The 27,722-nt window shown below is 34.7% G+C and overlaps 4 protein-coding genes and 1 long non-coding RNA gene across 7 annotated transcripts; 3 read left to right on the top strand and 2 right to left on the bottom strand.

Moving 5' to 3' along the window:
• The first annotated feature begins 664 nt into the window (after positions 1-664).
• Positions 665-2,603, top strand: LOC123866957. The gene is made up of 3 exons (XM_045908768.1): positions 665-882; positions 982-1,181; positions 2,236-2,603. Exons 1-3 carry the CDS (start codon positions 772-774, stop codon positions 2,327-2,329), a joined length of 405 nt encoding a protein of 134 aa, XP_045764724.1. The 5' UTR covers positions 665-771; the 3' UTR covers positions 2,330-2,603.
• Positions 2,604-2,652: 49 nt separating this feature from the next.
• Positions 2,653-10,454, bottom strand: LOC123866862 (dnaJ homolog subfamily C member 7). The gene is made up of 9 exons (XM_045908601.1): positions 10,219-10,454; positions 9,555-9,805; positions 6,966-7,164; positions 6,139-6,277; positions 5,920-6,037; positions 5,412-5,829; positions 4,863-4,947; positions 4,408-4,501; positions 2,653-3,839 (listed from the first exon to the last, which is right to left on the bottom strand). The coding sequence occupies exons 1-9, from the start codon at positions 10,284-10,286 to the stop codon at positions 3,727-3,729; spliced, it is 1,485 nt and encodes a 494-aa protein (XP_045764557.1). The 5' UTR covers positions 10,287-10,454; the 3' UTR covers positions 2,653-3,726.
• Positions 10,455-11,004: 550 nt separating this feature from the next.
• Positions 11,005-16,583, top strand: LOC123866920 (dolichyldiphosphatase 1-like). The gene is made up of 6 exons (XM_045908715.1): positions 11,005-11,222; positions 11,320-11,420; positions 12,286-12,464; positions 13,020-13,247; positions 13,688-13,822; positions 13,933-16,583. Exons 1-5 carry the CDS (start codon positions 11,126-11,128, stop codon positions 13,818-13,820), a joined length of 738 nt encoding a protein of 245 aa, XP_045764671.1. The 5' UTR covers positions 11,005-11,125; the 3' UTR covers positions 13,821-13,822; positions 13,933-16,583.
• Positions 16,584-16,832: 249 nt separating this feature from the next.
• Positions 16,833-18,787, top strand: LOC123865517. Its single transcript, XR_006795986.1, has 2 exons — positions 16,833-18,069; positions 18,123-18,787. It is a non-coding gene; the product is annotated as an uncharacterized LOC123865517 (long non-coding RNA).
• Positions 18,788-19,335: 548 nt separating this feature from the next.
• On the bottom strand, positions 19,336-23,290 carry LOC123878155. Of its 3 annotated transcripts, none has more exons than XM_045925432.1 (5): positions 23,077-23,290; positions 22,109-22,255; positions 20,947-21,141; positions 20,376-20,453; positions 19,336-19,495 (listed from the first exon to the last, which is right to left on the bottom strand). In XM_045925432.1, exons 1-4 carry the CDS (start codon positions 23,155-23,157, stop codon positions 20,376-20,378), a joined length of 501 nt encoding a protein of 166 aa, XP_045781388.1. In that variant the 5' UTR covers positions 23,158-23,290; the 3' UTR covers positions 19,336-19,495. The 3 variants fall into 3 exon arrangements, with proteins under 3 accessions (XP_045781388.1, XP_045781324.1, XP_045781248.1); XM_045925368.1 differs by having other exon boundaries at positions 20,380-20,453; XM_045925292.1 differs by having other exon boundaries at positions 20,384-20,453.
• Between the last annotated feature and the right edge of the window lie 4,432 nt (positions 23,291-27,722).

Genomic DNA, 27,722 nt, shown 5'->3' with positions numbered 1-27,722 from the left:
TTTTGAAAATTGAAACACATTTTAATTTTTTTTCTGTCTGTCTGTCTGTCTGTCCATCGTGTCTGTCAAGAAACCTATAGGGTACTTCCCGCTAACCTAGAATCATGAAAGGCAGTACAAGGTATAGCACAAGTACAGGAATAAATCTGAAAACCGTGAATTTGTGGTTACATCACAAAAAAATTAAAATGTGTTTTAATTTTCAAAGTAAGATAACTATACCAAGTGGGGTATATTATGAAAGGGCTTTACTTGTACATTCTAAAACAGACTTTTATTTATTTTTAAGGGTCATGAGACCGGCCTGCCCGCGAAATCAAATTTAATTTGGTTTTTCGCAATTTGTAAACTAATAGACAACGTAGGTAGGCTTATTGTTATTTTATTTGCGACAGTGGCAATATCATCCTCACAGGTTTATATAAAAATCTTTACTTGAAAAGGTCCAGTTTAAGAAATAAATTAAAGTATCGACTAGATTTTGATTTATCGTGAAATGTGTCGGAAAAATACCCGAGTACGGAACCCTCGGTGCGCGAGTCTGACTCGCACTTGGCCGGTTTTTTGAAAGAACGTACCTTTTTAATTTTTTTTTACCTCTCGCTATACCATAGATAGTAGAATACTCCCACTGAGGTAGATTCATAGAGGTATGGGTAGATTTGAATTGAAATGTCAAACTTCTAAATTGACAGGTAGGTACCGGGAGTTTTAAATTTAAAATCCACATATTGAACGATTTTTCTTCTGATAGGGAAGGGAAGTACAAGAATGGGCCGTATGTCTGGAATAAAATGGGAGAGAGCTACACAGTGTAGACCTGTTCACAACATTATTTCATCTGATTTTCCCAAGTATAATCCTCAACAATGGAAGTTTATGGTAGGTACCGTCTTACACAGAAAATATTTAAAAAGTAGATAGGAAGTAATAATTACGTAGTTTTCACAAGTTAGTTCACCTTTATAAGTTTTAATTTAGGAAGGACGCTCACGAATAGAATGGCTTCTGTCGTACGAATACCAAAGAATGTGGTTAGAAGAGAGGGAAGCTTGGAAGAAGCGCATGTACCCCGAAAATGTTACAGTCAACGTTGATATTGTAAAGCGCTACGTTTTGACATTTAAAACGAACTACAATCCCCCGAAGCCGGAACAGAAGAAACCATTTAAAATGAAAAAGTACGTATGTATGAAACACAAGATAATAAGAGCTATAGACTCTTATTATCTTGTATTTCATCAAATGCATTATAAATAGGAATCAACTATATGTTGATTCCTATTTATAATGCATTTGATATCAAGTACATTATTCATAAAGGTCCGAACGTACTTTCACTGCGCTGCGCAACGCAACGCGGCACGTCAAATATAGTTTATATGGAGCTAAGTGCACTTGGGTGTCGCTGCGCGGCCTACCTATATGGTTTACATTAGTTTACATTATAATATGAAGCAAGGCGCTGCCGCGTCCCGTCGCGCAGCGCAGCGTAAGTGCGTTTGGACCTTAAGGGTTGTAATGTGATTTGAATTAAGAAACATCCCGCATCAGAAGAAAATTGTGTTCATTTCAAAGAATAGCATTAAAAATACTTATACATATTGGATTGTGGATCCATTCAAATATTGCTATCTCGCTACGACGATGGCGTTTCTCTCACTCGCGTAATTTGAATTTTGATATTTCAATTCGATGATGATGGCGTCCCTTTCATTAGCCAGAAGCACGAACCAAAGAGTAAAGATTATTGAAAATTCCCTCCAAGTCTTATCTCCAAAACGCTATATTTTTGTGGTATTATTGAAATTAATTATTTATTTAATTTAAAATGTCTTCATAAAGACAGACATTTCAAAGCATACGGTCTCTCGAGGTATCACAAGTAGAGTTTTCCATTGCATTGCATTAACCCCATGTTGATTAGTTTATTTCTGCGCACGCGCCGTGTGCACGTCCACTAATTTATATGAAGAACGATATTGTCAGATGCCCCTTGTGTGACAAGCTTAAAAGTTAGGGACAAATCTAACGGAATTTATTTTCCGTGTCTTGTCTATGCTGTTACGGCGATCTCCTAAATTGCCACTTAGGAGCGCATTCCCGTGAACTTTCCGCTAGATTTGTCCTTAGCCTTATGTATTTAATCAGTTGAATATTTTTGAGAACATCAGTTTCAACCGGATGAAGCGAGGTATCTAATCAAAATATATGAAAGAAAAAAAACCGTTTTAGGTTTGAAGGAATAGGAAGTAAAACAGCTTCAAAACGTCCACCAGGTGATAAAGCGATGGGCAAAAATAAGAAAACTGAAAAGTCCGAAAATTAGTCACGGGAAGGAACACTAATACTATTATATTACTCCTTACTACATATTACATTTTTTCTATAGGTGTTTTACTTTAACAATTTATAATAAAATATGCGATATTTGTAAATTTATTTTATTTCTTGGCATAAGCATAAGGCATGTTGCCTTCACTGCAACTTTCCATATAACTTACAATATGAAACCGATTTTGATGCAAACAGGATTTGCGACTGTCTTAGACAAAATTCAGTTTCCATTGTTAGTTTTATTAATAAAATAATTTTTAAACTGCTATTTGTTTACTAACTATTTCCTTTAAATATAAAATTAAACACACGTGCTCCTTATTTAATATGTATTTAATATGAATTTATCAAACATTTTGCAACTTTTTAGTTATAAATATTAAATACCTTAGTTACTTTACGAATGGTGTCTCGAATCGTCTTCATTATTTGCAGTAGTACATAGTATTTAAAAGTTTGCACTGTTTCGGGAGTTCGCCAAAATTGGAAACAATCCAGTCCAGCTCCCCCGATTGTGTAAGAAAAACGTTTTCATCGCTATCGTTATCGACGGCGAATTCTGCCCTTTGGTTGGTTGATTCGCTGTTTACCTTTTTTCACAGCCAATCAAGGGGCAGAAATTGTTAGCAATTACGATAACCATGAATACGTTTTTCTTACACAATTGGGGGCTGGATTATCTCCAGTAGATCAATTTCATAGCTACTGAGTACTGACTAAAATCTAACCTCGTTTTTCATAATAACGTTTTTCAGAGTAGGTACTATGTAGGCCACCAAAACCACAAATTATTTATAGTTAGGAAATAACTTGTATTTGATTTTAATCTATACCTACTGATTAAAAATTTACTAATACATACTTCCTGTGATCAATTAATGGAGAAATCTTAGCAGTCATTTGTATTAAATATTTGGCAAAGGTTCCTATGGCAAACTGTATTTTATAATCTAATGATGAATGGTGAGATTGTGATTTGTGTTTTAGAACAACAATCATAGTAATTATTGTAATTATTCAAGTTATAATTTTATTGTATTATAAAACAATGCAATTTTAAAATCAGTCTAAGAGAAAAATTGTGAGTATCATAACGTAATATATAATTTTATTTAAAGAACTGTTATTAGTTTTAATCAAAGTTATACTAATAATATTAATTGCTTAAACATAATATTAAGGCAAGGCAAAAGAAAAAAACCCTACGTTTATTTTTGGTTTATTTTGGTATTTTTAACGGTCAAGTGATGTTACTTTTCTGAAGCATTTTGACAAGTACAATAGTCTAATTTCGATAAATATGGAATGACAGATTTAGAGATGTATTAAGTATTTCTTTTAAGATCCATAGTTTTCGTTTTGTTTGTGGAAAGGTGTTTACGCCATAATTTATCCGAATTGGAAGCTGAATGCAGATCCCGGGAAAGCACTTCCAGCACCGAAGTCAAAATGTTGAGCGCCGCGGTTGAAGTATGTCTGGAATGCCATGTTTGGATCCATGTCTGAAATGAAATATCAAAAACTAGTCAAGTGCATGTCAGAAGTCAGATCATGAATAGAGTCTACAGATGTATTTACAATCTTACTATTATTTAAAAATAAGAATAATGAGACAAAATTATCTTTGGTGGGAATTTTTTCCTCTCACTATAGTATAGCTTGTTCCAAGTCCACCTTGGTTGTTAGTTATCGGGTTCAGAATAGTCGGATGAATTTTGTTTATAATATCGTACTGCAAAATGATAATATTATTCAGATTTTTCTAAGAGGAAAACTGCTGCTTTGCGGCTCATTATTTCGTAAATTGTAGTTTTTTAAGTACCATTTTTTTTTTACATTACGAAATTTTAATTTTTGATCATTACATTACCTATGAGAGAACTAAAAACCGGTATAGTGCGAGTCGGACTCGCACACGAAGGGTTCCGCAATCTAAAGTAAATAAATATAGTTCGAGTTGTTCTCAAGAAATTCAGAAGCTTTCCCAGTGTGCGTTGTGCCTTAGACTGCTAAACTCATAGCCCTGCCGCGCGTATTAAGTAGTAAGTAGGAGTATGGCGGAGCACTGACCAGCCAGGCCGGAGCCGTCGTCGTCGAAGTCCTGTCCGCGGTCGTAGCGCACGCGCTTCTTAGGGTCGCTGAGCACGCCGTATGCCTCGCCCACCTGCACAAACAAACACAAATTATTACTATCATCATCATCATCATTATCAACCGATTGACGTCCAAGCAAAAAACACCCCCCCTCCCCAAACGCGGTTGAATGTAATGCGTGATGTTTATTAGCAGTTAGGCAGCTATTTAGACGTAAAAACATGTTCTGTGTGACAGTGGTGGTTGCCGTTAGCAACTACGTTTATAAATATAATATCCTATTCCTCGTCCTCTGAAATGTGTTATGTATAGTCCGTACAAATCCAGTTCACATCTAAAATGGACTAAAATCGTACATGACATTTGAAACAAAGTTAAAATGGCGCGTGAGAAGTCATTTTGTACAGACTATAATTAGGATTGCTCCTTACCTCCTTGAAGCGTCGCTCCTGTTCGCGCTTCTCCACATCCGTGGCACCCGCGTGCCGGTCCGGGTGGTGCACGAGGGCGCGCTTTCTGCAATACGCACATTATTTGCTAAATAAGAGAACTATAAACAGGAATCTGATTCCTAGGACTAATCTAAGGGTCCATTATCCACTTAAGCAGAGCAAAGCAGAGACAATATGTTCAACCAAATTACCAGATTTTTGATTAAGAATCTGATTGGTATAACATATCTCCGCCCATTTCCGCTTTGGTGGTTACTTTGAATCTATGTTAATTTATCTATGGCTATCCATATACTTACTTATCACTATTCCACTTTGACTGCTGATCTAGAGCGAGAGGTCGTATATCATTGGTGACCGAACTCTTGCTCTAATTTGCTAGACGAAGTGGGATAGCGAAAAGTAGTATTTGCTTCAAGTAGCTATTAGGAGCGCTCGATCAGCCTTTATATATTCGCGTTGAAAACCTATTTTTTTATCTACAAACGTAGTAAAGCGCGTACATTCTAAGAACTCAATCGCCATTACCTGTAAGCTTTTTTGATGTCATCATCGGATGCAGTTTTCTCAACTCCAAGAATTTTATAGTAGTCTTTGCGTTTAGATTTTTTAAGAGCGATTTTGGCCTCGTGTAGTAATTGCTTGTTTTCTTTGCTTTTGTCGATTTTGTAAAGTTTTTCGTAATCCTTGACTGCCTCCTCGTACTCTCCGAGTTCAGTGTAACATTTAGCGCGTCTGAGTAGCGCCTTCACGTAGTTCTCATTGAGTGCTAGAGCCGCTGTGCATGCTTCGGCGGCTTGTTTAGTTTGATTTAATTTTGAGCAAACTGTTGCCTTGTTAAAGTATAGTTTAGCGTTCACTTTCTTATTCGTTTTATCAATAGTTAATGCTTCGTTATAAAGAGTTAAGGCTTCCTGCCATCTGCCCATTTTGAATGCTTCGTTACCTGTCAACAAATGATATACCATAAGTTACGATTAATACTCAAATAATAAGATATTAATACAATAATATAAATAACCTATTTAAAACTAACCTTCTTCTTTCTTTTGTTTCAACAATTTAGCTTTTTTATATGCTGCAATAGCCTTTGTATGATCGGGTGCAAGGCGAAGAACTTGCTGGAAATGCTTAAAAGCTTGCTCATCTTTATCCTGAAAATACGAAAATAGTCAAATATATACTAAAAAAGTATAAGCGCCACTCACAAACTATTTGGGAGCTAATGACCGGTTTAAAATATATAAGAGCATACCTCAAAATAAAGGCACAATCCTCTCACGTAAAGTGCTTCCGTGTCAAAACTATCGAATCGTAGGCAATCGTTGGCTATCTCCTGTGCTTCTTGACATCGTCCAAGCATAGCCAAGCACTCGGCTTTCGTAAGTTTAGCTCTGAAGAAAAAATATTCAATATTTACTATACACACTCATAGAACTATTCATAGGTACCCAGTCGTCGTCGTCATCAACCGAAAGACTAGGTCTCTTGAAGAGACCACCCGCCGCGGTCTTGGACCTGGATCCATCTCTGTGACGCGTCAGATGTCATCTGTATGAGGGGCCTGCCAACCTGTGCCAGCACCTTGTGATTCCAATGTCTATCAGTTCTTCAAACTATGTCACGCTCATTGCGTTCTGGACTGTGTCAGTTAGGTACCTACTCTGGATCTCCTCATTTCAGATTGGATATTATTTGGTAAGAAGCAATATAACTTTATAGAACTTTATCAGAATGTTGACCACATCCTCGTATTTAACTCACAAACGGAGATAGTGCACAATTAGTAATAGATAAAACCATTATATAATGATTAGTTTTAAACAATGAATATTTTATGAAAACTATACTCTGTGAAACAGACTGCTTCCAATCCAATAGGGATTTTAGAAGCTCAATTTTGTAATTGCAGAGAAAAAGACTATCCTCATGATAGCGCGACTAAGGTAACAGGGAATAATTGGGCTCAAGACTAGGCTTAGTAGTGAGCCAGCGACGTGTTCCTGATGATGATAAACCTAAACCAGGTGATCCAGAATGAAGCTGGAGATGATGATGAAAGAAAGGAAAATAAGTAGTTACTTAGAACTGGCGGGACTGTATTCAAGGCACCGGTCCATGCAGAAGACCACGCGGCGGTAGTCGTGCGCGGCCATAGCTCTCTGCGCGTCCTCGTGCAGGCGCCGCAGCGACTCCAGCGCGCTGCGCTCGTTGGACGCGCAGTCCGCGCCGCCGAGGGAGCTTGCGCTGTTGACGGCTTGCTCAGCTCCGGATATATCACCTACAAATGGACGTATTTTCTGAAAGATCTTCCAAACCACAATCAGATCAAATTCATAATTATAAAAAAAAAAGCTAGTATCCCCATTGCCTGTACAATGGACCAACCAAATTGAACGCTCGTTATGCACAGAACAGAACTGCTTTTAAAAACGTCACTTCATGATGACCACTACTGCTCTGACAAGATTGTTATGATGAAGAAGAACAATTTATCCTGGATGCAATTTTACTGGAATTGCCAAGTTTTAATCAATTAAAAATTAAAAAATTAAATTTTTATTTTTATTTGTACGCTGACATGGCTAATATGCTGGACTTTTGACAGTTTTTTAGAATTAACATCTTATGTACACACATTATGCAAATAAAGATTTTGCTTGTATTGTGAGGTGCTCAGCATGCCTGCATAGGTGCCTAATCACTCTTGATTTGTGTTAATTTTAAAACTCAATGTCTATTAAACTAGATTAATGCTTAAGATAAGACCTCTTCCTCTAAAATTTTACAGTTAAAATAATTAAAAATTGATTTTATTCATTTTCATATCATATAACTATTTCTTCAACTCTGTTAAATAGAAAAGATCATACAAAAACTTCAGTAAGTATAATGATAAAATATTCTGACATACTTGTGCCTATTTTATAGTCATTAAGTTCATCTTTATCAGCAAAAACAATCAAGTAAATAGTGTAATTCATTTACTCAGATGTCTCAGAGTAAGCTATGACTAATAACAGATAACTTCTGTTATGATGCAACCTCATTTTCTCTTTTGTTGACTCACACTCGCCCACATAAACAGTCTTAGAGATTGTTGTTATGCTATTATTATCAATCACACTATGATTATATAAAACAAATAATAGGATAAATTAGAGTAGTCTGGCCAAAACTGTATTCATAGATTAATAAAAGGTCTTGTAATTTTTATTTTTCTTATCATACAAAAATATGTATATTTTTATAATATTTATTCATATTGAATAATAATAATTTGTATTTAATAGAATAGTTAACTGATACTTTTAAAATAACCATGTTTATTAGTAGGTATATGTACAAGAGTTTATAGGTATGTATTAATATGTATATATTGGCAGCCACAGGTTTTGGCAAGGAAATGTAAAGTGACAACTGTCTCTGATCACAATGGATCGGAGACATTTGAAGTGATACAGAGTATTTCAGAGTCTTGCATAGCCCAAAAGAATAAGAAGATATACATACCTACCTAGTACACACAAAACAATTAGTCCATATGAAGATGCAACTTCACTCGTCTGATGTTCTCAAATTTTGCTAAGTGGTTTAGACTAAGGATTAAATACACAAGCCCCGCTGAGATAGATTTTAGTATAATACAATTAAACGCCTCCTATTCTGTTTTGTCTGACTACTTGTTTTGCGCACACTATACAGTTTACAACTTTCATGTATCAAAACTACATGTTTATGTATTCTCTCTGCTGAAGTTATTTTAACTAGTCATAAACAAACAACGAAAACATTTACTAGCACTAATTTTAAACACTATATTTTGTAATTTAAAGCAATTTCTTTACACCTTTTGCCTTGAGTTGAATTATGTAACTAGCATGGTATTTCATTTTGATGCAGCCATGACATTATTTAAATGACAAGGGCCAGTGCACTGACATGGATTTTAATTTATATTGCTGAGCTAGTGCTACATTTCACAGAATTTTTTTCGCTATTAATCCGCAACAGAACCTAATACACTTTATCACATATACTTTACGATTACTGGACACACAGTGCTTAATAAACGATCTTCCACATAGGGTACTCTGCAATAGTAATTATATGTATAATAATATTAATATAGTAAGTAATATTATAAAAGCAAAAGTATCTTTCTCCTTACTACCGTGGTCACTTTTTCTCATTAGACATAGCCATTAGTTGAATGTGAGAGCAAAAGTATGTCTGTCTGTTTGCATGCTTTTCGCAGCCCATCTGTTTTACCTATTTTGACAAAAGGCACAGTGATAGCTCACATGATGGGGAAGGACATAGGTACTTTTAGCTACGGAAAATCAAAGAGTTCCCACTGTATCTTTATGAAAAACAGATCACACAGATGAAGTTGCATGCATCATTTGGTGTGTAATAAAATGCAGTATTGTTCCGCTATAGAAAATCAGTGATAGAAATTCTGCAGAATATAGTACACTACACTAGTACTAAACTAACATGTAATTAATATTTTATTTATTTACTTAGCTAATGCCCAGAATGCATATCAATTTTTCAATTTCAACTTTGCAATTCAATGTTGATGGTACTAGTCAGAAATCTTCCCACAAGTATTCCCACACCAACCATTAATCAAACATTAAATACAAAATAAAAAATGACACCTACCCAATGCAATATAGCATTTTGCCATTCGTATGTAGCCTTTGGTGAATGTGGGATCAAGGGCGACAGCTTTCTGTGCATCTTCAAGAGCTTTCTTATACATATTAAGCATCATATAACAAGCAGCTCTGTTGCCATAATATGCAGCATTTTCGGGGCATAGCTTTATAGCTTCTTCATACATGGCCAATGCACCCTTATAATTTTTAACCTTGTACAAATGATTTCCGCTCTCTTTCTTTTCTTCAGCCAGTCTGCAAAATTTAACATGTATTTCAGTTGATTTTCTTTAACATAGTTCATAGAGACAAAAATATTATCTCCTAAATATTATTTCAATAAATAAGTACATAGTTTGAAAGTTGAAACATGATATATAACATATGATATACAGTTTCTGTACAATATTTTAAATGATTGGGGTATTATTAGATCGAAGACGTGCTTTTCCTATGAAATTTTTCATCCAAACTACCCTACGTTCAGCGTTCAGTAGGTTGTTGTCCTGAAAGTAGGTCACGGTTCAGGAAGATTAAAGACATTTAAACAGTGTATTCATAGAATTATACTCCAAATGCAATAAGTTCAATGCCTAAAGCTTAAACTACATAATTTAATGTTGTAGATTAAGAATTGGGTGTACAAAAGGTCAACAAATTAATCATACCTATCTGGACTTTTAGGAATAATATCATCAATTGTGATGTATATATCTGCTACTTCCGACTCTGCCATTTTCAGTTTGTTATGAATTATGATAATAAACACACGTTTTTCACTTATATTTCACAAATCTTTCTTTATTATTTTGATACCTAATAGATTACGGAACCACAAAATATGACAAAAGAAAAATGCCATGCCAAGCATATGCCAAGGCAAACGGTGAAATAAAAATACATAGACAATAGTTTTTTTCTTTTTTTTTTTTTCTCTCTCGTCTGGCTTTTTACACTGATTAGCCAATGTCAAGTGTGTAGTTATTTACAAGTTAGGAAAACTATATGTATAAGTATGGACTTCGTCTGTGCTGGCGCCCGCCGACATACACGCGGCGCCCCTTTAGAGCGCTTCTCAGTCAGTTCCTCGGTCAGTTCCACCACCAATAAACACCAGCGGGACACAAAAACCGGCCACTTTTAACAAAAAAACACTCCAAAAAGTCACAACACGCGCGCCAACAAACGCCACCACAGACAAAGTCCTAGACAATAGTCAATACTGAAATTGTCTCTTTGCCTAGCTTCATATATTTACAAAATACTCTGTGGCCTAGATCAAGTCGCGAGGCGTGCGACCCATTCTACAAATGCCCTCTCTGTCAATGTCATTCAAGTGCCAAAAGATCCTTGTCCGACTGTACTTTTGTCTATACTCTATGTAATCACGTTGTCACGGTTGTTATTAAAACGTAGTGATTAGATACTCTTTCATCTTTGGTTGTTATCTGGGTTTCTGGTCTGTGACGGTTGTTGACTTTTCGTTTGCGTAAAAATGTTATAATAATATTCTAAATGTTTAAAAATGAACTGAATAAATATATTCATCCGTTTTTATCGTAAAAGGGAGTCATTATGGAAAATACTGCATCTCCTGTAACTGAAGATTTCTTGAAAAATGGTGAAATTGAATGGCAACCTCTTTCTCTTACTTTGGTCGAATATCCAAAGGGTACAGACTATTTTATAACTTCGCTACTGATAAGAAAATGATTTGTATGATTCTGGCTGTGTACTTTACTTAAGAAGTGAAATATTATTTGTTACAGGCGATTTGTTAGGCAAATTTTTTGCCTTTACAAGTTTAGCTCCATTTGGAATTGGTGCTGGCTTTGTAACACTAATTTTATTTCGAAGAGACTTACACACTGTAAGTGCTAGATATTTTTCTTTACTATTCTACGACAAGTCAGAGCTTGACTGTAAATTGTAATTTCGCCTGATGGCAAGTGATGTTATTAGAGTGGTTAATATTGTTGTGCACAATCTATAAACTAAAATGTCAGGTTTAAATGTATCGCTATCCCTTTCGCTTATCCCTTCCATGTGGAAAAGTTTATCAGCAGATTTAGTAAAGAGATTGCATATGATATGGGCAATGTATATAATTTAATCATTCTATAGAATACCTAGTCATCCTGTGAAATACCAGGTTTGTTTTGGCGTTAAGTATAAAATATGTGATTTGTTGTTGACCATTTCATACATTTCCTCGGTGTTGCATACAATTCCTAGGCATTCTATACAATTCCTGAATGCCTCTAGGAAATGTATGACATAATATTATACCATAAAATTAGTGAACAAATAAAAACAAAACAGTTAAACTGAGAAATATGTCACCATCATCATGATGTTCATGATTATAATGATCGCATGCTTGTCATCATGATTTTCAGTTTATCTGTTTTTTATTTTTTATTGCAATAATTCTCATCAATAAGATAGTTATGGTGACGATAATGATCGTGATGATGATGATAATGACTCAAGATCAAGTTTTTATAATGAAAGATCTAATATTTACTTATTTCTAGATTTACTTCTGCTCCTCCGTGCACTATGTCACTAACCTTTCAGAATTTTTACAGTTGAATGTAAAAAAAAACAATACACTGTCAAACACAATAATAAAAGATGTTACATTTAACATTATTGTATGAAAAAATGCCTTAAACATAAGTATTACAACTTACATAGTTGTTTCAGTGAGTAAAATGTTGTCTTTCTTACAGATAGCTTTCTTCATTGGAACACTTATTAATGAAGTGTTGAACATAATATTGAAACACATAATCTGTGAGTCGCGGCCGCTAGTTCGGGGCCACTTGTATAATGAATATGGAATGCCATCATCGCATGCTCAATTTGTTTGGTTTTTTAGCATTTATGTACTTTATTTCTTTATTATAAGGTAAGAAAATTAGCTTCTCTTTTCATCATCAACCCATCACCGGCCCACTACTGAGCATGGGTCTCTACTCAGAATGAAGGTTTAACTTTAGGCCATAGTCTTTAGTCATGAACCATGCTGGTCAAGTGCAAATTGGCGGCTTTCACATACCTTTTTGAGAACATTATGGAAACTCTCAGGCATGCAGGTTTGCTGATGATGTTTTGCTTCACCATTAAAGCAAGTGATACTTAATTACTCATAATGCACATTACTCTGAAAATATAGAGGTGCATGCTTGGGATCAAACCCAGGATTGTCCAAATAGAAGGTTGGTGTCTTAATTTAAAAAAAAATCACTTGCTTTAGTGATTAAGGAAAATATCATGAATCCTGCATGCCTGAGAGTTTTCCATAATGTTTTCAGAGGTGTATAAAGTCTGCCCAGACCATTCTCATTCTGAGAGCAGACACATGCTCAGAAGTTGGCTATATGTTGATGATGATGATGAGTTAAATATGAAGAACATGCTAAGATGATAAAGAATAATACAATTATTTCCCATTTGGTTTTAGGTTGCATCACATAAATAATAACAGCATTATATCCGCACTATGGAGAGTTATTATAGTAGGTAGCTGTTTTACTCTTGCTTTAATTGTATGTGTGGGCAGAGTATATCTTCACTACCACACAACAGCGCAAGTAGTTGTTGGTAGTATTGTTGGATTTATATTTGCCACAGTGTGGTTTACGGTGGTACATAGGATATTAACGCCGTTTTTCCCTCAACTGGTATCCCTGTAAGTATTGCTACGTAATTATTATCTATTCATGATTCTAATGAACACCTTCTCTTTTGTGAAATTTCAAGCATCTAACTGCAACTGGATTTAGAATCTGAGATGTTGTATGCAGGTTTTCTTCATTACTTAGTTTTCTAGGCAGGCATGCTCCAAACTAGCCCTCATCACTGTCATTGCTTTCTATGAAGCATGCAAGCCTATCTCAACTACAAAAAAAACCCCAAATGGATTTTCAGACCCATGCATGAGTGATCATTCAATTGATGTATAAATTGCATTATACATCAACACAGATTACAATCCTCTATTTCTGTGTCCTGATTGACAGATCCTAAACATAATATCATACTTAAATATTTACACTGAATGTGTCACAGTTTTTAAACTACATATCCTGTTTATTGTGTAAACTACATATTACTGTGTTTTATTTTCAGTAAACTCTGTGAAATGCTTATGATAAGGGACACAACACTCATCCCTAATGTGTTATGGTTCGAGTACACTACGTCGCGGCAGGAGGCGCGCACGCGGGGCCGCAAGATGGCCGCCCTCAAGCCGACCCAATGACGGTAAATATTTTACACTGTTATTTCATTGCCTATTAAGTAAAGCTAAATAATAAATAGATAAGCGTGTGGTTATCAGTTGCGAGCGGCATTAAACAATTGATGGGCTTTAGGTACGCCTGCGCGCGCGCGTCGTGCGCCGGCGGCAACGCGCGGCTGCGCGCGTGACGCTTCCTGGCCGCGGGGGTCATCGCGCTACTTGGCGGCTTCGTTATATCTAGACTAGAGACACGCTCAATACTGACATATTGACACACATTTGTTTTAAGTTTCACTATCTTGTTATGGTTGTTATTACTTATTATTTTTCTTACGTTTCATTCTATACAGTGTATTCCGCTTATAAGAAATCAAGGCAAATGACAATCGTGCGTTACTTAATTCATAAGTGCGTGTTCACGTCAAAAATATTGATGCCGTTTGGCACCAGAGTGTGTAAATTTTTGTTGACGTGAACCGGCACTTGAAATTGTTGATTTGAATAAAAATAGGTAGGTATTAGTAATAATAAGTGTTATATAAGAATAATATCCGCTGAGATGTGCCCATTTTGCGGCTATGTATTGTTATAATCACAGAAGTGGCAAGGTAATATTTTTATCTAACTTTGGAGGTGACATTTGTGTCTTGCGTCTCGTCTCCGCCACCCGTCACTTCTGTATCTGCACCATATGTTGTAAACAGTTTTTCAAGTAATTTTAAATGGAATAATACCCTTGTTCTTGTGAATTGTAACGAATATCCTTCGAAAATGTCGTTGTGCTTTTACTTAGTTAAACAAATACATATTTGTAAATTATTATAATATACAATTGATAATTAATATTGATATAAATACAATTTCGCAACATGTATGTTTATGTATAGAGTATTTTATAGACTATTGAGTATTTTAGAAGCTAGAATCATTTCAATGTTTTGTTGGTCAGCTTAGATACTATTTTTTTTATTATAAAAGTACACATAAGCAAAATACATATATTACATAATGTATGCTACGATATACTATATGTCAGCCAATACGTTAGAGTCTAGACAGCATAATATGCTTCCGTTATAATTAATAAATGAAATTTAATAATATGATATTATACATAATATGTAAACAGATAAGAAACATAGGTAACGTGTAATGATAACGAATATGTGAGTATGTATACGAATACGTTGGATGATAGACTTGTAATAATTCGTCTAATTTATATTATATGTAGTTTGATATTCGGCGACTACAAAAATATTTAGAAACATAGTATTAGGCTACGATGTTTCTAAGTTTTTTTGATAATAACAAAATATTATACCTTATTAATAATAATCAACACTAAATAGAGAACTTCTTCTTTAAATTGAAGTCTGTTAAAAAGTTTTCAAAAACTGAAAAAAGTTGGAGAGAAAAGTTTTCAAAATGATTGTGCTTTATAAGTCAATTAAAATAATTTAAATGCTCTCAGATAGGTACAGACAAAAAATGCTGGAGATGGTTCGCCGAATATTTGATTAGGTATATTAGCCGAATAAGTATTACGAGACTATTGAGTCCAAATATTTGAAATAAGTTTAATGTTCGTTTGAATTAACTTATACCTAATTTTTTAGTCTTTGTCTTCCTATGATTGCATAATAAGTTATCACAACGGTCAGAGTATGTCCTCTAATTAAAAATAATTTCTCTATTCAATTTATATTGTGATAGGATTGACTCTAATACTTTATCATGGTCAAAAAATATTGCTTTAGTCAAAGTAAAAATAAAAAGCGCATTATTAATATGATTAAAGTAAAATTAATAGGTAATCCCAGTCCACTTTATAAAAAAATGTTTGTCATAGTAAAAGTAGGTTAATATCTTGCTATTGAAATAACGAATTGAGGCTATTTATATGGCGTATTACTAGATTGAATTCTGTAATATGAAAACATTCTCCTATCAAGCTTACCTTGTTCTATGAAATTTACAATTCGAGGCAATAAAAACATAGGGAACAATAGTTTTTATACAAAATAATATCTTTCAGAAATTGTATTTATTTAAAAACTAAATTAGAAATATAGAGTTACAAAGATTGCATAACTGCTACAATAGTCTTTACTGGTATAAAATATTAATTGTTTAAATGATTGGATATTAAATAATAATGATAACGAAATAGTTATTTTTACCAACTCCTATTGTAAATACGTCATTTTGGCTGCAAAAGTTTTAACATAAATAAAATAGGTATATTGTGTTATTCGATTAATCCGGTTCGATTATTCGATTCATTAATTGAAATAATATTTATTCATAATAAAAAATAACTGTTTTAATTAAATTAAAGAATTTAATAAAATTTCATATTGTATTAGGTTGAATTACTTTGTTCTAATTGGCAGCATTGTTATACATGAAGCTTGGTTTTTTATTGTTGTTGCAGTTTATAAACTAATCTGTAAAATAGGTGTAGTTATAAAGACAGCCACATAATGTTAGAAATTCAGAAAAAAATATGCTCATACATTTTGTACTAGATCCTGCAGAATTTTGACTGTTTGGACATCAATTTCTGATGCTCGCAGAGTGAGTGCGACAAAAGAGTTTTCTCGCAGACGATTTCTTGTAATAAGCGGCGCAAAGCAGACGCGGGCGTAGATCATTCATTATATACCTACTGTGTGAACAAGCGCACGCTTTAAATCAATACGTTGCGTTAGTGTCTGTCGAAATCATACACTGAAATAGTCGTGCACAGGCAGGCATATTCGGAATAGCGTTTTTCATTAACAGTGCTCTCTCCGTCACTTACTCCATACAACCGTAGTTCCAATTTCATTTGAATATTAAGCAACCAAAGTCCATGAAATTTTGCAGACATATTCTAGAAACTAAAATCTGTGCCTGTGGTGTTTTAGATTTTTCTAAAAATATGTGGTTTCAAAATTACAGGAGCTGAAAGATTTGTATGTGAATTTTAAAGACCGCGTAACTTTGAAACCGAATGTTTTAACAGAAATCTGGAAAACCACAGGCATAGATATTAGTTTCTTGAACATGTCTGCAAAATTTCATGGACTTTGGTAGCTTAATATTCAAATGAAATTGGAACTACGTTTGTATGGAGCGAGTGACGGAGAGACCCCTCTTAAAACAACACTGCATAGTTTTAAAAGTAAGGCCAAGAAAGCCACATGACAGTCTAGACTAGTTATGATAGTGTATTGTGAAGTCATCTTTAAGGTTGTGTCTAGAATGTTAGGTGTTATGAAACTCGATAATATTCTTCCATTCAACGCGATTGTTAAAATAGGATAAAGATAACTAAAGATATTTTAGTCATAATAATTATACCTAGCTACCCAATAAGATTTATTTATCTCTTTGTTTTATTAGGTACAGAGAAACTTACAGAATGTTTGTTCTGATTTACGTAAGTATTTAGATCTTATTAGCTGTACCTACGTATCTAGACCATATCTAGACACATACAATATGATTATTGTTAGACTTGAAAATTGACTTAGGTACTATAAATACATAAAGATACCTTGTGCTATCTTTGTTCAATGACTATGTATGTAATATTTGGTGAAATAACGAATGATAAAATATGCCTTCACCTGGAATTAAAAAAATAAATGTGTCTCTATATGATAAGGACTGATTATAAAATCGTTAAATAAACTGGGCGAATAAAACATTTTGACAGATTTCCAATAGTAATGAATACTGTTAAAAGCATAGAAGGTCAAATTTATTCCTCAGATAAACATTATTTGGCGATTGAAAAATAGACCCTAAGTAGAATAATAATCGATATTTGGCATACCTAGTAACTTACTTATAGTGAATTATTCTAATGAGTATTATAGGTCTATGTTTGTAATATTTGAGATCCACTTCAGCTTCGTGGAGTATTCAATATTCGGTTTAGCAACGCAAATAATTATTATTTATACATATATTGATTTTTTAAAATGATATTTAACTGAAAGTCTTGTCGAATATTCAGCTTGTGTTATGGCCTTTAAGTTTTGCTTATATTTGCCATTCATTCCAAAATCTATGATCCTCCCTCCAAAATGCGGTAGATAGTAAAAATAATTTATTTGAATAAGAAACCTTCACCATAGAGTTCGATATTTTTAATTTGTCAAAAGCATTTTGTAGTAGCTCTATTACGACTTCCGGTTTTTAATTAAAACGCATTTGGTGGAAGCGACGGGCCTGCCCGCGAAAATCAAATATAATTTGGTTTTTCGCAATTGGTCCAGTTTAAGAAAATAATTCTAGTATCGACTAATTTGTGAGAATAGTCGATACTAGAATTAATTTCTTAAACTGGACCCTTTCAAGTAAAGATTTTTATATGAACCTGTGAGGATGCTACTGCCATTGTCGCAATTAAAATACCATAAGCCTACGTGGTCGTACTAGTTTACAAATTGCGAAAAACCAAATTAAATTTGAATTTCGCGAGCAGGCCCGTCTCACCCCCTTTTTTTTCGAAATGTTTCATAAGGGTACATACAAAGAGTATGTAACCACTGCGTTCTACTATGGATACTTATTACTTATGGTTCTTCAAATTTAAAGTCTCTAGGTTTACCGGTTGTCTGTGCTTTCTGCCAGTCAGTCACGGTACAGTTTTATTAGATAGATATTTGTTCGTATGATCGCGCAAGACATTATTTAAATTGGATGGTTCATAATTTACTATTTTCATTTCCGATGTCACTTCGATCAAGGCTCAAACGTCTAAATATTTGAAATCATCTTCAATTGTTGATTTCCTTGTCTTTCACTAACAATAATAATTTATTCACAAGAGAATAAAGATGGACCATCTAATTTTGCCCTTTAGAATATTATATTGAACGTATCCAATAATATTACCCAAGTAGCCTTGTGAGCCAAATAAAGAATCTGGATACCAAATTGAAAACAATATTATGAACGCTTAAAAATATAATTATATTTTTCTCTGAAACTTTATTTTTTTAAACTCCCCATTATAGGTATATCCCTATCATAAATTGCATTATTGTCTTATAAGGAAATGTTAGGTATGCATAAATTTAGCACAAAAGAAAATTAAACAAGAATTGATTTCAACTCGCGACCTTTTTTTATTGAGATTCAAGTTAGCCCTTGACAGCGATTTCACCTGGTGGTAAGTGATGATGTACTCTTAGGCTCAGAGAAATAGGTAGAGCGTGCTTTGACTGTTCCAGTTAAAACGAGACAGATTTTATGTCAGCGATATATCGTTGTTTGAGTTTTAACTGAAACTGAAGTCCAAGCAAAGTCAAAGTGTGCTCTATAGATTTCAACCTGAGATGTAAGCGGGCTAACCTGAAAGGGGTATGGCAGTTTTATTAAATCCATCGTACCGAAACGCTATATCACTTGGCGGCACGGCTTTGCCGGTAGGATGGTAACTAGCCACGGCCGAATCCTCCCGCCTCAGGATTATATCATTATGTATATAATATAGGTATATCGAATTACTTCTGCCTAGTAATAAATCGAAACAAAATTGTTTTCATTTTGTTTTATTGGTTTACTAAAATAATTGCGACATAGATAAAAAAAAGGACAACTTCTTTATGTTGGTTTATCGGTTTTTTCGTTTTTATTTTGCGTATCCTCTTCACTATCCGTTTCTTCTGTGTCTGCTTCGTAATCACTTAACATACCTTTGAATAGATTAATTAGGTAAGTATTATGTACTGAAGAGCTGTGTAGCCTAGTGGCTAAGACGGACGCCCGCCTCCTGATCGGGAGGTCAGGTGGTTCAAATTCCGGGCACTTTTTTTGTACCAGAAAGTTGTAACAATAAGTAGAATAAGAAAGAAAAAGTGGTCAGGGAAGCACTTATCTCTATAAGAGATCTCTACCAGTGACCCTTGACCCTTGAGTTATGTGCGTTTTAAGCAATTAAAAATCATTTGCTTTAAGACCCATTACGAACGATCGACTAGTTGCCCGGCAACTCAGTTAATGGCGACCGTTAGAACTAGAAATCTGTCATTTACATGGAAGTCGGAGTGTCTATGCGCATTGCGCACGGAGTCTCCGTAACTCCGTGGGCATAGACACAGCGACATCCATACAAATCATAGATTGTAACGGTCGCCGTCGACCGAGTTGCCAGGCAACTACCTAGTCAACCGTGCGTCATGGCTGGTGAAGGAAAACATCGTGAGGAAACCGGCATGTCAAAGAGTTCTCTACAATGTTCTCAAAGGTGTGTGAAGTCTGCCAACTCGCACTTAGCCAGCGTGACGAATTATGGCATAAACCAGTCTCATTCTGAGAGGAGACGCTCATTCGATCTCATTCCAACGTGGTAAATGCATTTAATTCAAAGGAACCTGTAAAAGTTTATTTGAATAAAAAAGATTTCTATAAGTAGGAGCGTGAGTTTGTGGAAGAGATTTCTATTCTAACAGTAGGTACCTACCATCATTTCAAAAATACTGTAAGTTGAGTAGGTAGTAAGTACCTTACCTATGTATTAAAAATAGTAGCTAACTAAGTATGTCTAATTTCTAGAGCTTTGAGCACATTAGGTACCTACTTACTGTCATTTTGAAATCCAGATATCATTGAGCAAAGTGAGGTACTATTTTCTGATAAACTTTCCAACCATTTCTGTAGATGAAGTAGTAAATTATGAATTATTATTAGTTTCTTATACCTACCTACACTATCTATAAATCATACTTCTTTAACTATTAACTTTGTCGTGTAGTCAATAAAATCATTAAGGTCTTCATCTTATCTTATGTAGGTACTAGCCGATGCTCGCGACTTCGCCCGCGCGGATTTAGGTTTTTAGAAATCCCGTGGGAACTCTGATTTTCCGGGATAAAAAGTAGCCTATGTGCTAATCAAGGATATTATCTATCTCCATTCCAAAGTTCAGCCAAATCCCTCCAGTAGTTTTTGCGTGAAGGAGTAACAAACATACACACACACACACACACATACACACAAACTTTCGCCTTTATAATAATAGTGTGATTCGTACTTGTGCGTGTAGAAACAAAAGTATTATTTTATTTTGTAGTGGCTTTGGAAGTAACTAGGTAGGTTTTAAGAAAATATTTTTTATCTAAGATAAACTGATGCGACTGTTCTTTACCCTATCGCTTGGAATTAACCGATCGACTTTCTTCATAAACGCAAAATTAGCTTTTTGCCCGACCAAATGTTTGGTGACTTCGCTTGTCGACATTGCTCTATTCAACATTCCTTGTATCATTTCTGGGTCTTCGTCAAGTAGGCCGGGAAACATCAAGACAAGGGGCTTTGTTTCAGCCCCGTCCTCGTGTTCGACCTACAATTTATACCTACCTGATGAGTATCATTATCAAGCAAGTAAAAAGAAACTGGTCAAGTGCGACTCAGACTCTCTTCGAAGGGTTCTGTACCATCGTACAAGATATTTTAATATTTTTATGTGCAACAGCAAGTCAATGACAGCAGCGCCATCATGTTATCTAGTAAATTATTGGCATATTATTGTAAATTGAATACTTGAAAAGAGCAACCACCGAGTTTCTTGCTGGTTCTTCTCGGTAGGAACGGCATTCCGAACATATTCATAGGTAGATTATTTTGACGATTCAAAAGCACTTGTAAAAGTTTAATTGAATAAAAATACTTTGAATTTGATTTTTTTTTTCGTGAACACATTTAATTTTTTTTTGTGATGTAATGACAAATTCTCTGTTTTCGGATCTATTCCTTTACTTGTGCTATAAGACCCCTACCAAATGTGATTCTAGGTCAACGGGAAGTACCTACCCTATAGGTTTTCTTGACAGACACGACGGACAGACAGGCAGACAACAAAGTGATCCTATAAGGGTTCATTTTTCCTTTTGAGGTACGGAACTCTAAAAATCGGTCGCGTGCGATTCGGACTCACACACGAAGGATTCCGTATACCGTAGGTACCTACCACTATACCAGAAATAATGACGGCCATTTTGAAATTTTTATCTTAATGTTATAGCGGCCATTAGAAATAAGTAGGTACCTACCTACATCATATTCTGTGAAAATTTCAACTCTGTTACGGTTTTAACTAAATGCTACCAAACAATACTTTGACTTGTTGAGACGACGTGACGTAATACGGGTTCCGCCGTCTACTAACGCAAATCTAGACAGATATGTCTATGCTAATTGCTACGTTTTCGCCACTCGTCGCCACGCTGTCTAAACCATGGCTAAGTTGATCCACTATTTTTATTTGAAAAAGCTGTTTAAATTATGTAGGTCGATATTAATTTATTTACAAGTTCCAAAATTGCCTCCTCATCGCTGTTGCTTTTCGAATTAGGTGTGGTTTGTAAGATATCAACCCATTCTGAATCTTTAGCTAGCAAAGGACACTGCGGTTCCGCTCGCTCAACTTCATTTGCGTTGCTGGAGCTTTCACCTTTCTGGAAAATTCATATAAGGACCGAGGCGATTAAATAGTTTAATTTAGTTTTAATTAAATTAAAATAGGTAGGTATAAGTAGTTTGGTAGTGGCCCTTATATTTTATAGGAGTACATTGAATCATACAATGCCTGTACCAATATATTCAATGGAATATATTGGTACAGGCACAGAAAACTTTACAGGTACAGTAGGTTCACCCCGTAAAGACGTTCAACGTTAATAACCCAATATATAAGGTGCATTGAAACTTCCCACCCTCTGTCTAACAACTCTAACAGATCTACCGGGAAGAGGCGCGCCGCTGTATCTACCTAGCTGTATTTTTCGAGTAACGTGATCAAGTTAGCCCGGTGTGGTATGCGGCAAATAAAAATTTTCTTATTATGAAATCTTTTTGAAATTCCCAACTTATCCTATCTATTTATACCATTAATCTATACGATAGGTATGCAGGTTAGGTATAAGTATTTCAATGGCAAACTGAAGAAACTAGGAGTTAGTAACTAGGTTGTTCAACTAGTACTTACCGAATTACCTACCTAGAAGAGGACAATCAAGGCTGAACTGAAAAGGGGTTGTTGGAATCCTTTCATAAGGCAGTACATAAGCCAAGGACAGAACTTGTAAACAGGACTTGTATTTGCGTTGTTATAGTCTAATCTATGTACACCGAGGAGATATACATTTACAAATAGACTTAACTGTCTGACTAGGTATTAACCTACATTAGCCATAGATATGTACATTAGCATATTTGGTGCAATACAAGATACCTTTTCAGCTTTGAATGGCAATTGTGTTGTGGAGAAAGTACTCACAGATGTTTCTGGACGTGTAGTTGCTAATGTTTTATGTTTTGGTCGTTTATATTTCTGTTTGTTAGTTTCACCGCTATTCATAATGTGGATATCAACATGTTGGAGTTAGTTATTTTCAGAATATGTAGTATGAAGGATATAATATCACAGACCATGTTGTTTATTTATTTGTGATTAAACAACATCTGTGATGGCATGTGATTGTAATGACAACTTATCAATTATTTATTGTCATAATTTGATAGATCAATTTTCATATTTAATTTTCTTATGTAGACAGTAGAATGCAGAATGCATGTAGAACTTGGATGAAGGATTAAACTATCTCTATGATGTAGAATGTATTTCAATTCTCTTTTTCAATTTTAAAACCGCCACTAACCTCTATTAAGAGGAAAACCATCTCGAATGACTTAGACGATTTCACCTTCAAACTAGCAATTTTGACATGTCATGACCGTCTATTGACAATTAATCAAGCAGACATTTCAATCTGCGAAATTTACGCGGACTTTTAGTATTTTGACGTAGGAGGGTAAAAGATCCAGTACATGAACGAATAAGAATTACCCTGACTTTGACCTAAAATTAAGATATATGAGAATTGTTCTATATATAATTTTTATTTTTTGTGTATCTGTACACAGTATATCAAAAAATCAAATAAAATGCGTGGTATTAATTATTATAAATTATTTTATTTAACAAAAGGATAAATTGCCAGTAAATGAACTGGGAATTTCAGTGAATGAACGAACTCTATCTAGTGCATAAACTCTCGATTCCTATTAATAAATTCTTAAATATGTTTTCGGCTTGGAATTCAAAAAAATTGTCAGATTTTCACAGTTTTTGACTTATTGTATATTTTTTTCTACATTTTGCGCGATAAATCAAAAACTATTTTACATAATAATAATAATAAATAAAACCTGTTTTAGAATGTATAATAGAGCCCTTTCAAATGATATTATCCCCTTTGGTATAGTTATCTTAGTTTGAAAGTCACCTAAATTTTCTGGAAAACCGTCTAAATGATTACAGAGAAAATGAAACTTAATGCCCATGTTGCACCCAAGTCGCTGGAAGTGCAACATCAGCTGCTGAATGTTTTGAGAGTAGTGAGAACAATATACCGTAACACATGTTATCAGATTTGTTCCTTTGAGCCGAGAAGCCACATGTTCTGATGCTTTTTAGACAATCTAAGATCTCTCATTAAGTGGTCCAAATCATTTTGATTGAATAGTCTAAGTTGAGATGTAAAAGTCACTACATCGTCACTACCTTCTGAAAGTTCTTGAAGTAGATTGGAGGTACTGGGTTGGGGCTGAGGTACAGATTTATCACCAGAAGTCAGAATCGTTCTAATTATTCCAAGCGACTATATTGTAACTTGCAGTCAAGTTACAATATAGTCGCTTGGAATAATTTTTTTGCTGTTTCTTCTGGTTATATTCACAATGCAGAAATAATAATCATCATGGTGTTTAGATGGTTCGTGCCAAATTATAAGACTTTTTTTTTAGTAAAAGTAGGGTCTAAGGGTCTAAAAATCGATATTTAAACTATTAAATACCGATTTTTAAATATCGATCGATAGATCTAACTATCGATTTTGAACGAAATCAGTCAATTTACAAAGAATTATAAATGGTGCCAACTTTTTAAATTTTGGTAACAGTTTCCTATTTTGTGATCCCAGGGAGCTCTAAATATCGATTTTGAACGAAATCGGTCAATTAACAAAGAATTTCAAAATGGCGTCGACTTTTTTAAATTTTGGTAACAGTTTCCTTTTTTGTGATCGCAGGGAGCTCTAAATGTCGATTTTGAACGAAATCGGTCAATTAACAAAGAATTTCAAAATGGCGTCGACTTTTTTAAATTTTGGTAACAGTTTCCTTTTTTGTGATCCCAGGGAGCTCTAAATGTCGATTTTGAACGAAATCGGTCAATTAACAAAGAATTTCAAAATGGCGTCGACTTTTTTAAATTTTGGTAACAGTTTCTTATTTTGTGATCCTACGGAGCTCTAAATATCGATTTTGAACGAAATCGGTCAATTAACAAAGAATTTCAAAATGGCGTCGACTTTTTTAAATTTTGGTAACAGTTTCTTATTTCGTGATCCCAGGGAGCTCTAAATATCGATTTTGAACGAAATCGGTCAATTAACAAAGAATTTCAAAATGGCGTCGACTTTTTTAAATTTTGGTAACAGTTTCTTATTTCGTGATCCCAGGGAGCTCTAAATATCGATTTTGAACGAAATCGGTCAATTAACAAAGAATTTCAAAATGGCGTCGACTTTTTTAAATTTTGGTAACAGTTTCTTATTTCGTGATCCCAGGGAGCTCTAAATATCGATTTTGAACGAAATCGGTCAATTAACAAAGAATTTCAAAATGGCGTCGACTTTTTTAAATTTTGGTAACAGTTTCTTATTTTGTGATCCCAGGGAGCTCTAAATATCGATTTAGAACGAAATCGGTCAATTAGCAAAGAATTTCAAAATGGCGTCGATTTTTTTAAATTTTGGTAACAATTTCCTGTTTTGTGATCCTAGGGATCCTCAGATATTGATTTTGAACAAAATCTATGACAGTTCAAGAAAATAGATTTTAAACACTATTTAAATTATTATCATTAACATTAAATTAAATGAAAACACGACGCGCGACGTGTACTGCAGCCCCTGAGCTTGAGCACAGGCCGAGCCGGTATAAACCGATTTCTCTCCGTACGCGACGTAGCGCCTGTGCTCACGCACACACGCGCCTCAAGCTTGTAGTAGTGTACCTATCGTAGCGCGCTTGTATGAAGCTTTGACTCTGTTCGCTACTCATGTGGTTATACAACGCAATACCACACTCACAAACACTCGTACAAACATACAGACAAGTATATACTCACACACACTCACACACACACATGGACGCACGCACACGCACTTTTGAACGGTTTGAACGGAACACGGTTTTGAAATTGAAATTGAAAAAAGTGTAAGAATTTGTAAGAAAATATTAAAAAAGGTATATCAGCCGGTTTTTTATTCCAGCTCTTAATACATGTAAAAACGTCCAATCTGTTCATTTACTCGAGCCTTTACCCTAGTACCTAATTATATCGACCGCCCCATATCAAAACAAAGTAAATGTAATTTTTCCGAAAATCGTTTTATGTCATAAGCCTAACTTTCATAATATGTCCCGTTGTATTGTAAGGACACCCACATTAAAGTAAAATTAAAAGCTAGTAAGTCGCTTTGACCATTTTAAAACGTAGTAACGTAATGCGCCTTACTAAGTTTTTCAAAGGAATTAGATTAAATAAAATAAATATCACCCATTATCTAAATACCATGTCAAAACAGTAAATACTTAATAATGCATTAAAACTTAAAAGTAAGATAGGAAAAGTCAATGACCTCTACATGTCAACTGTTAAATATGGTTTGCAAGGGAAATACTTTGCATACTTACATAATATTTTTAGGGTTCCATATCTCAAAAAGAAACACGGGACCCTTATAGGCTCACTTTCTTGTCTGTCTTTCTGTCCGTCTGTCCGTCTGTCGTGTCTGTCAAGAAAACCGATAGGGTATTTCCCGTTAACCTAGAATTATGGGCAGGTAGATAGGTCTCAACTCTCATAGCCCAAGTAAAGGAATAAATCCGAGAACAAATTTCGTGATTCTAGATCAACGGGAAGTACTGTATAGGTTTTCTTGACGGACGGACGGACAAATGGACAGACAACAAAGTGATCCTTTAAGAGCTCCGTTTTTCATTTTGAGGTACGGAACCCTAAAAAAGAAAATGATGCACATGTAATGAATAAATGTGTAGGCCAGTCTTCACACTAAAATATTTAAACCCCTTTAATTTAAAAACTGTCATAGCCTAGTGGTTAGAACGTCCGCCTCCTAATCGAAGGTCGGGGGTTCGATCCCGGAATCACGCACTACTAACTTTTCAGTTATGTGCATTTTAAGCAATTTAATATCACTTGCTTTAGCGGCGAAGGAAAACATCGTGAGGAAACCTGCATACCTGCAAGTTTTCCATGTTCTCAAAGGTGTGTGAAGTATGCCACTCCGCATTGGATCAGCGTAAGACTACGGCCTAAACTTCTCTTGAATTTAAACCACTTACTAGGTTTTGATCTGAGAAAGAAATTTGACATTAATTGACAAAATTGAGAGACCTAAGCTTGTATAAGAACACAGAAGTGTCATAATTCGTGTTCACTTTGCCTAACGTCTCTCAGAGAGCAGAGAGAGATTTAAACTGTTTCTTATAATCACTGGCCATATTTCAAATGCGAAAGTGTGTTTGTTGGTTTAATATTCAATCACGCTGCAACGGAGCAACCAGTCGACGTGGTTTTTTGCATGGATACATTTAAAGACCTTGAGAGTGACATCTCTTTCCGCATCGTATTCTTTATTGCTGAGGGTTGTGACCTCTTTCCATTATTCCTACATCTAATGGTAGGTTTTCTTGGGATAATAATGCGGTGGGTTCAAAGAGCCTACGGAACTCGACTAGAAAAACGAGATTTTGACTCTTAGGTTATGAATTAGTTATTATTATCAGTGATAAAATTGATTAGGGCTGCCAGGTAAAATGACATTTATCTCG

This window comes from Maniola jurtina, chromosome 1, assembly GCF_905333055.1.
Source record: "Maniola jurtina chromosome 1, ilManJurt1.1, whole genome shotgun sequence".
Classification (NCBI taxonomy): Eukaryota; Metazoa; Arthropoda; class Insecta; order Lepidoptera; family Nymphalidae; genus Maniola; species Maniola jurtina.
This window is presented reverse-complemented; position numbering and strand designations above follow the sequence as displayed.

Coding starts and splice junctions, on each gene's coding strand:
- LOC123866957 (XM_045908768.1), top strand. CDS start 772: ATGGGCCGTATGTCTGGAATAAAATGGGAGAGAGCTACACAGTGTAGA. Junction 883..981: donor CTCAACAATGGAAGTTTATG/GTAGGTACCGTC, acceptor GTTTTAATTTAG/GAAGGACGCTCACGAATAGA. Junction 1,182..2,235: donor AAACCATTTAAAATGAAAAA/GTACGTATGTAT, acceptor AAACCGTTTTAG/GTTTGAAGGAATAGGAAGTA.
- LOC123866862 (XM_045908601.1), bottom strand. CDS start 10,286: ATGGCAGAGTCGGAAGTAGCAGATATATACATCACAATTGATGATATT. Junction 9,806..10,218: donor ATTCCTAAAAGTCCAGATAG/GTATGATTAATT, acceptor TAAATTTTGCAG/ACTGGCTGAAGAAAAGAAAG. Junction 5,830..5,919: donor GAAACAAAAGAAAGAAGAAG/GTTAGTTTTAAA, acceptor ATTTGTTGACAG/GTAACGAAGCATTCAAAATG.
- LOC123866920 (XM_045908715.1), top strand. CDS start 11,126: ATGGAAAATACTGCATCTCCTGTAACTGAAGATTTCTTGAAAAATGGT. Junction 12,465..13,019: donor CTTTATTTCTTTATTATAAG/GTAAGAAAATTA, acceptor ATTTGGTTTTAG/GTTGCATCACATAAATAATA. Junction 13,248..13,687: donor TTCCCTCAACTGGTATCCCT/GTAAGTATTGCT, acceptor TTTTATTTTCAG/TAAACTCTGTGAAATGCTTA.
- LOC123878155 (XM_045925292.1), bottom strand. CDS start 23,157: ATGAATAGCGGTGAAACTAACAAACAGAAATATAAACGACCAAAACAT. Junction 21,142..22,108: donor AGGAGGCAATTTTGGAACTT/GTAAATAAATTA, acceptor TATAAATTGTAG/GTCGAACACGAGGACGGGGC. Junction 19,496..20,383: donor ATCTGGATTTCAAAATGACA/GTAAGTAGGTAC, acceptor ATCTATTCAAAG/GTATGTTAAGTGATTACGAA.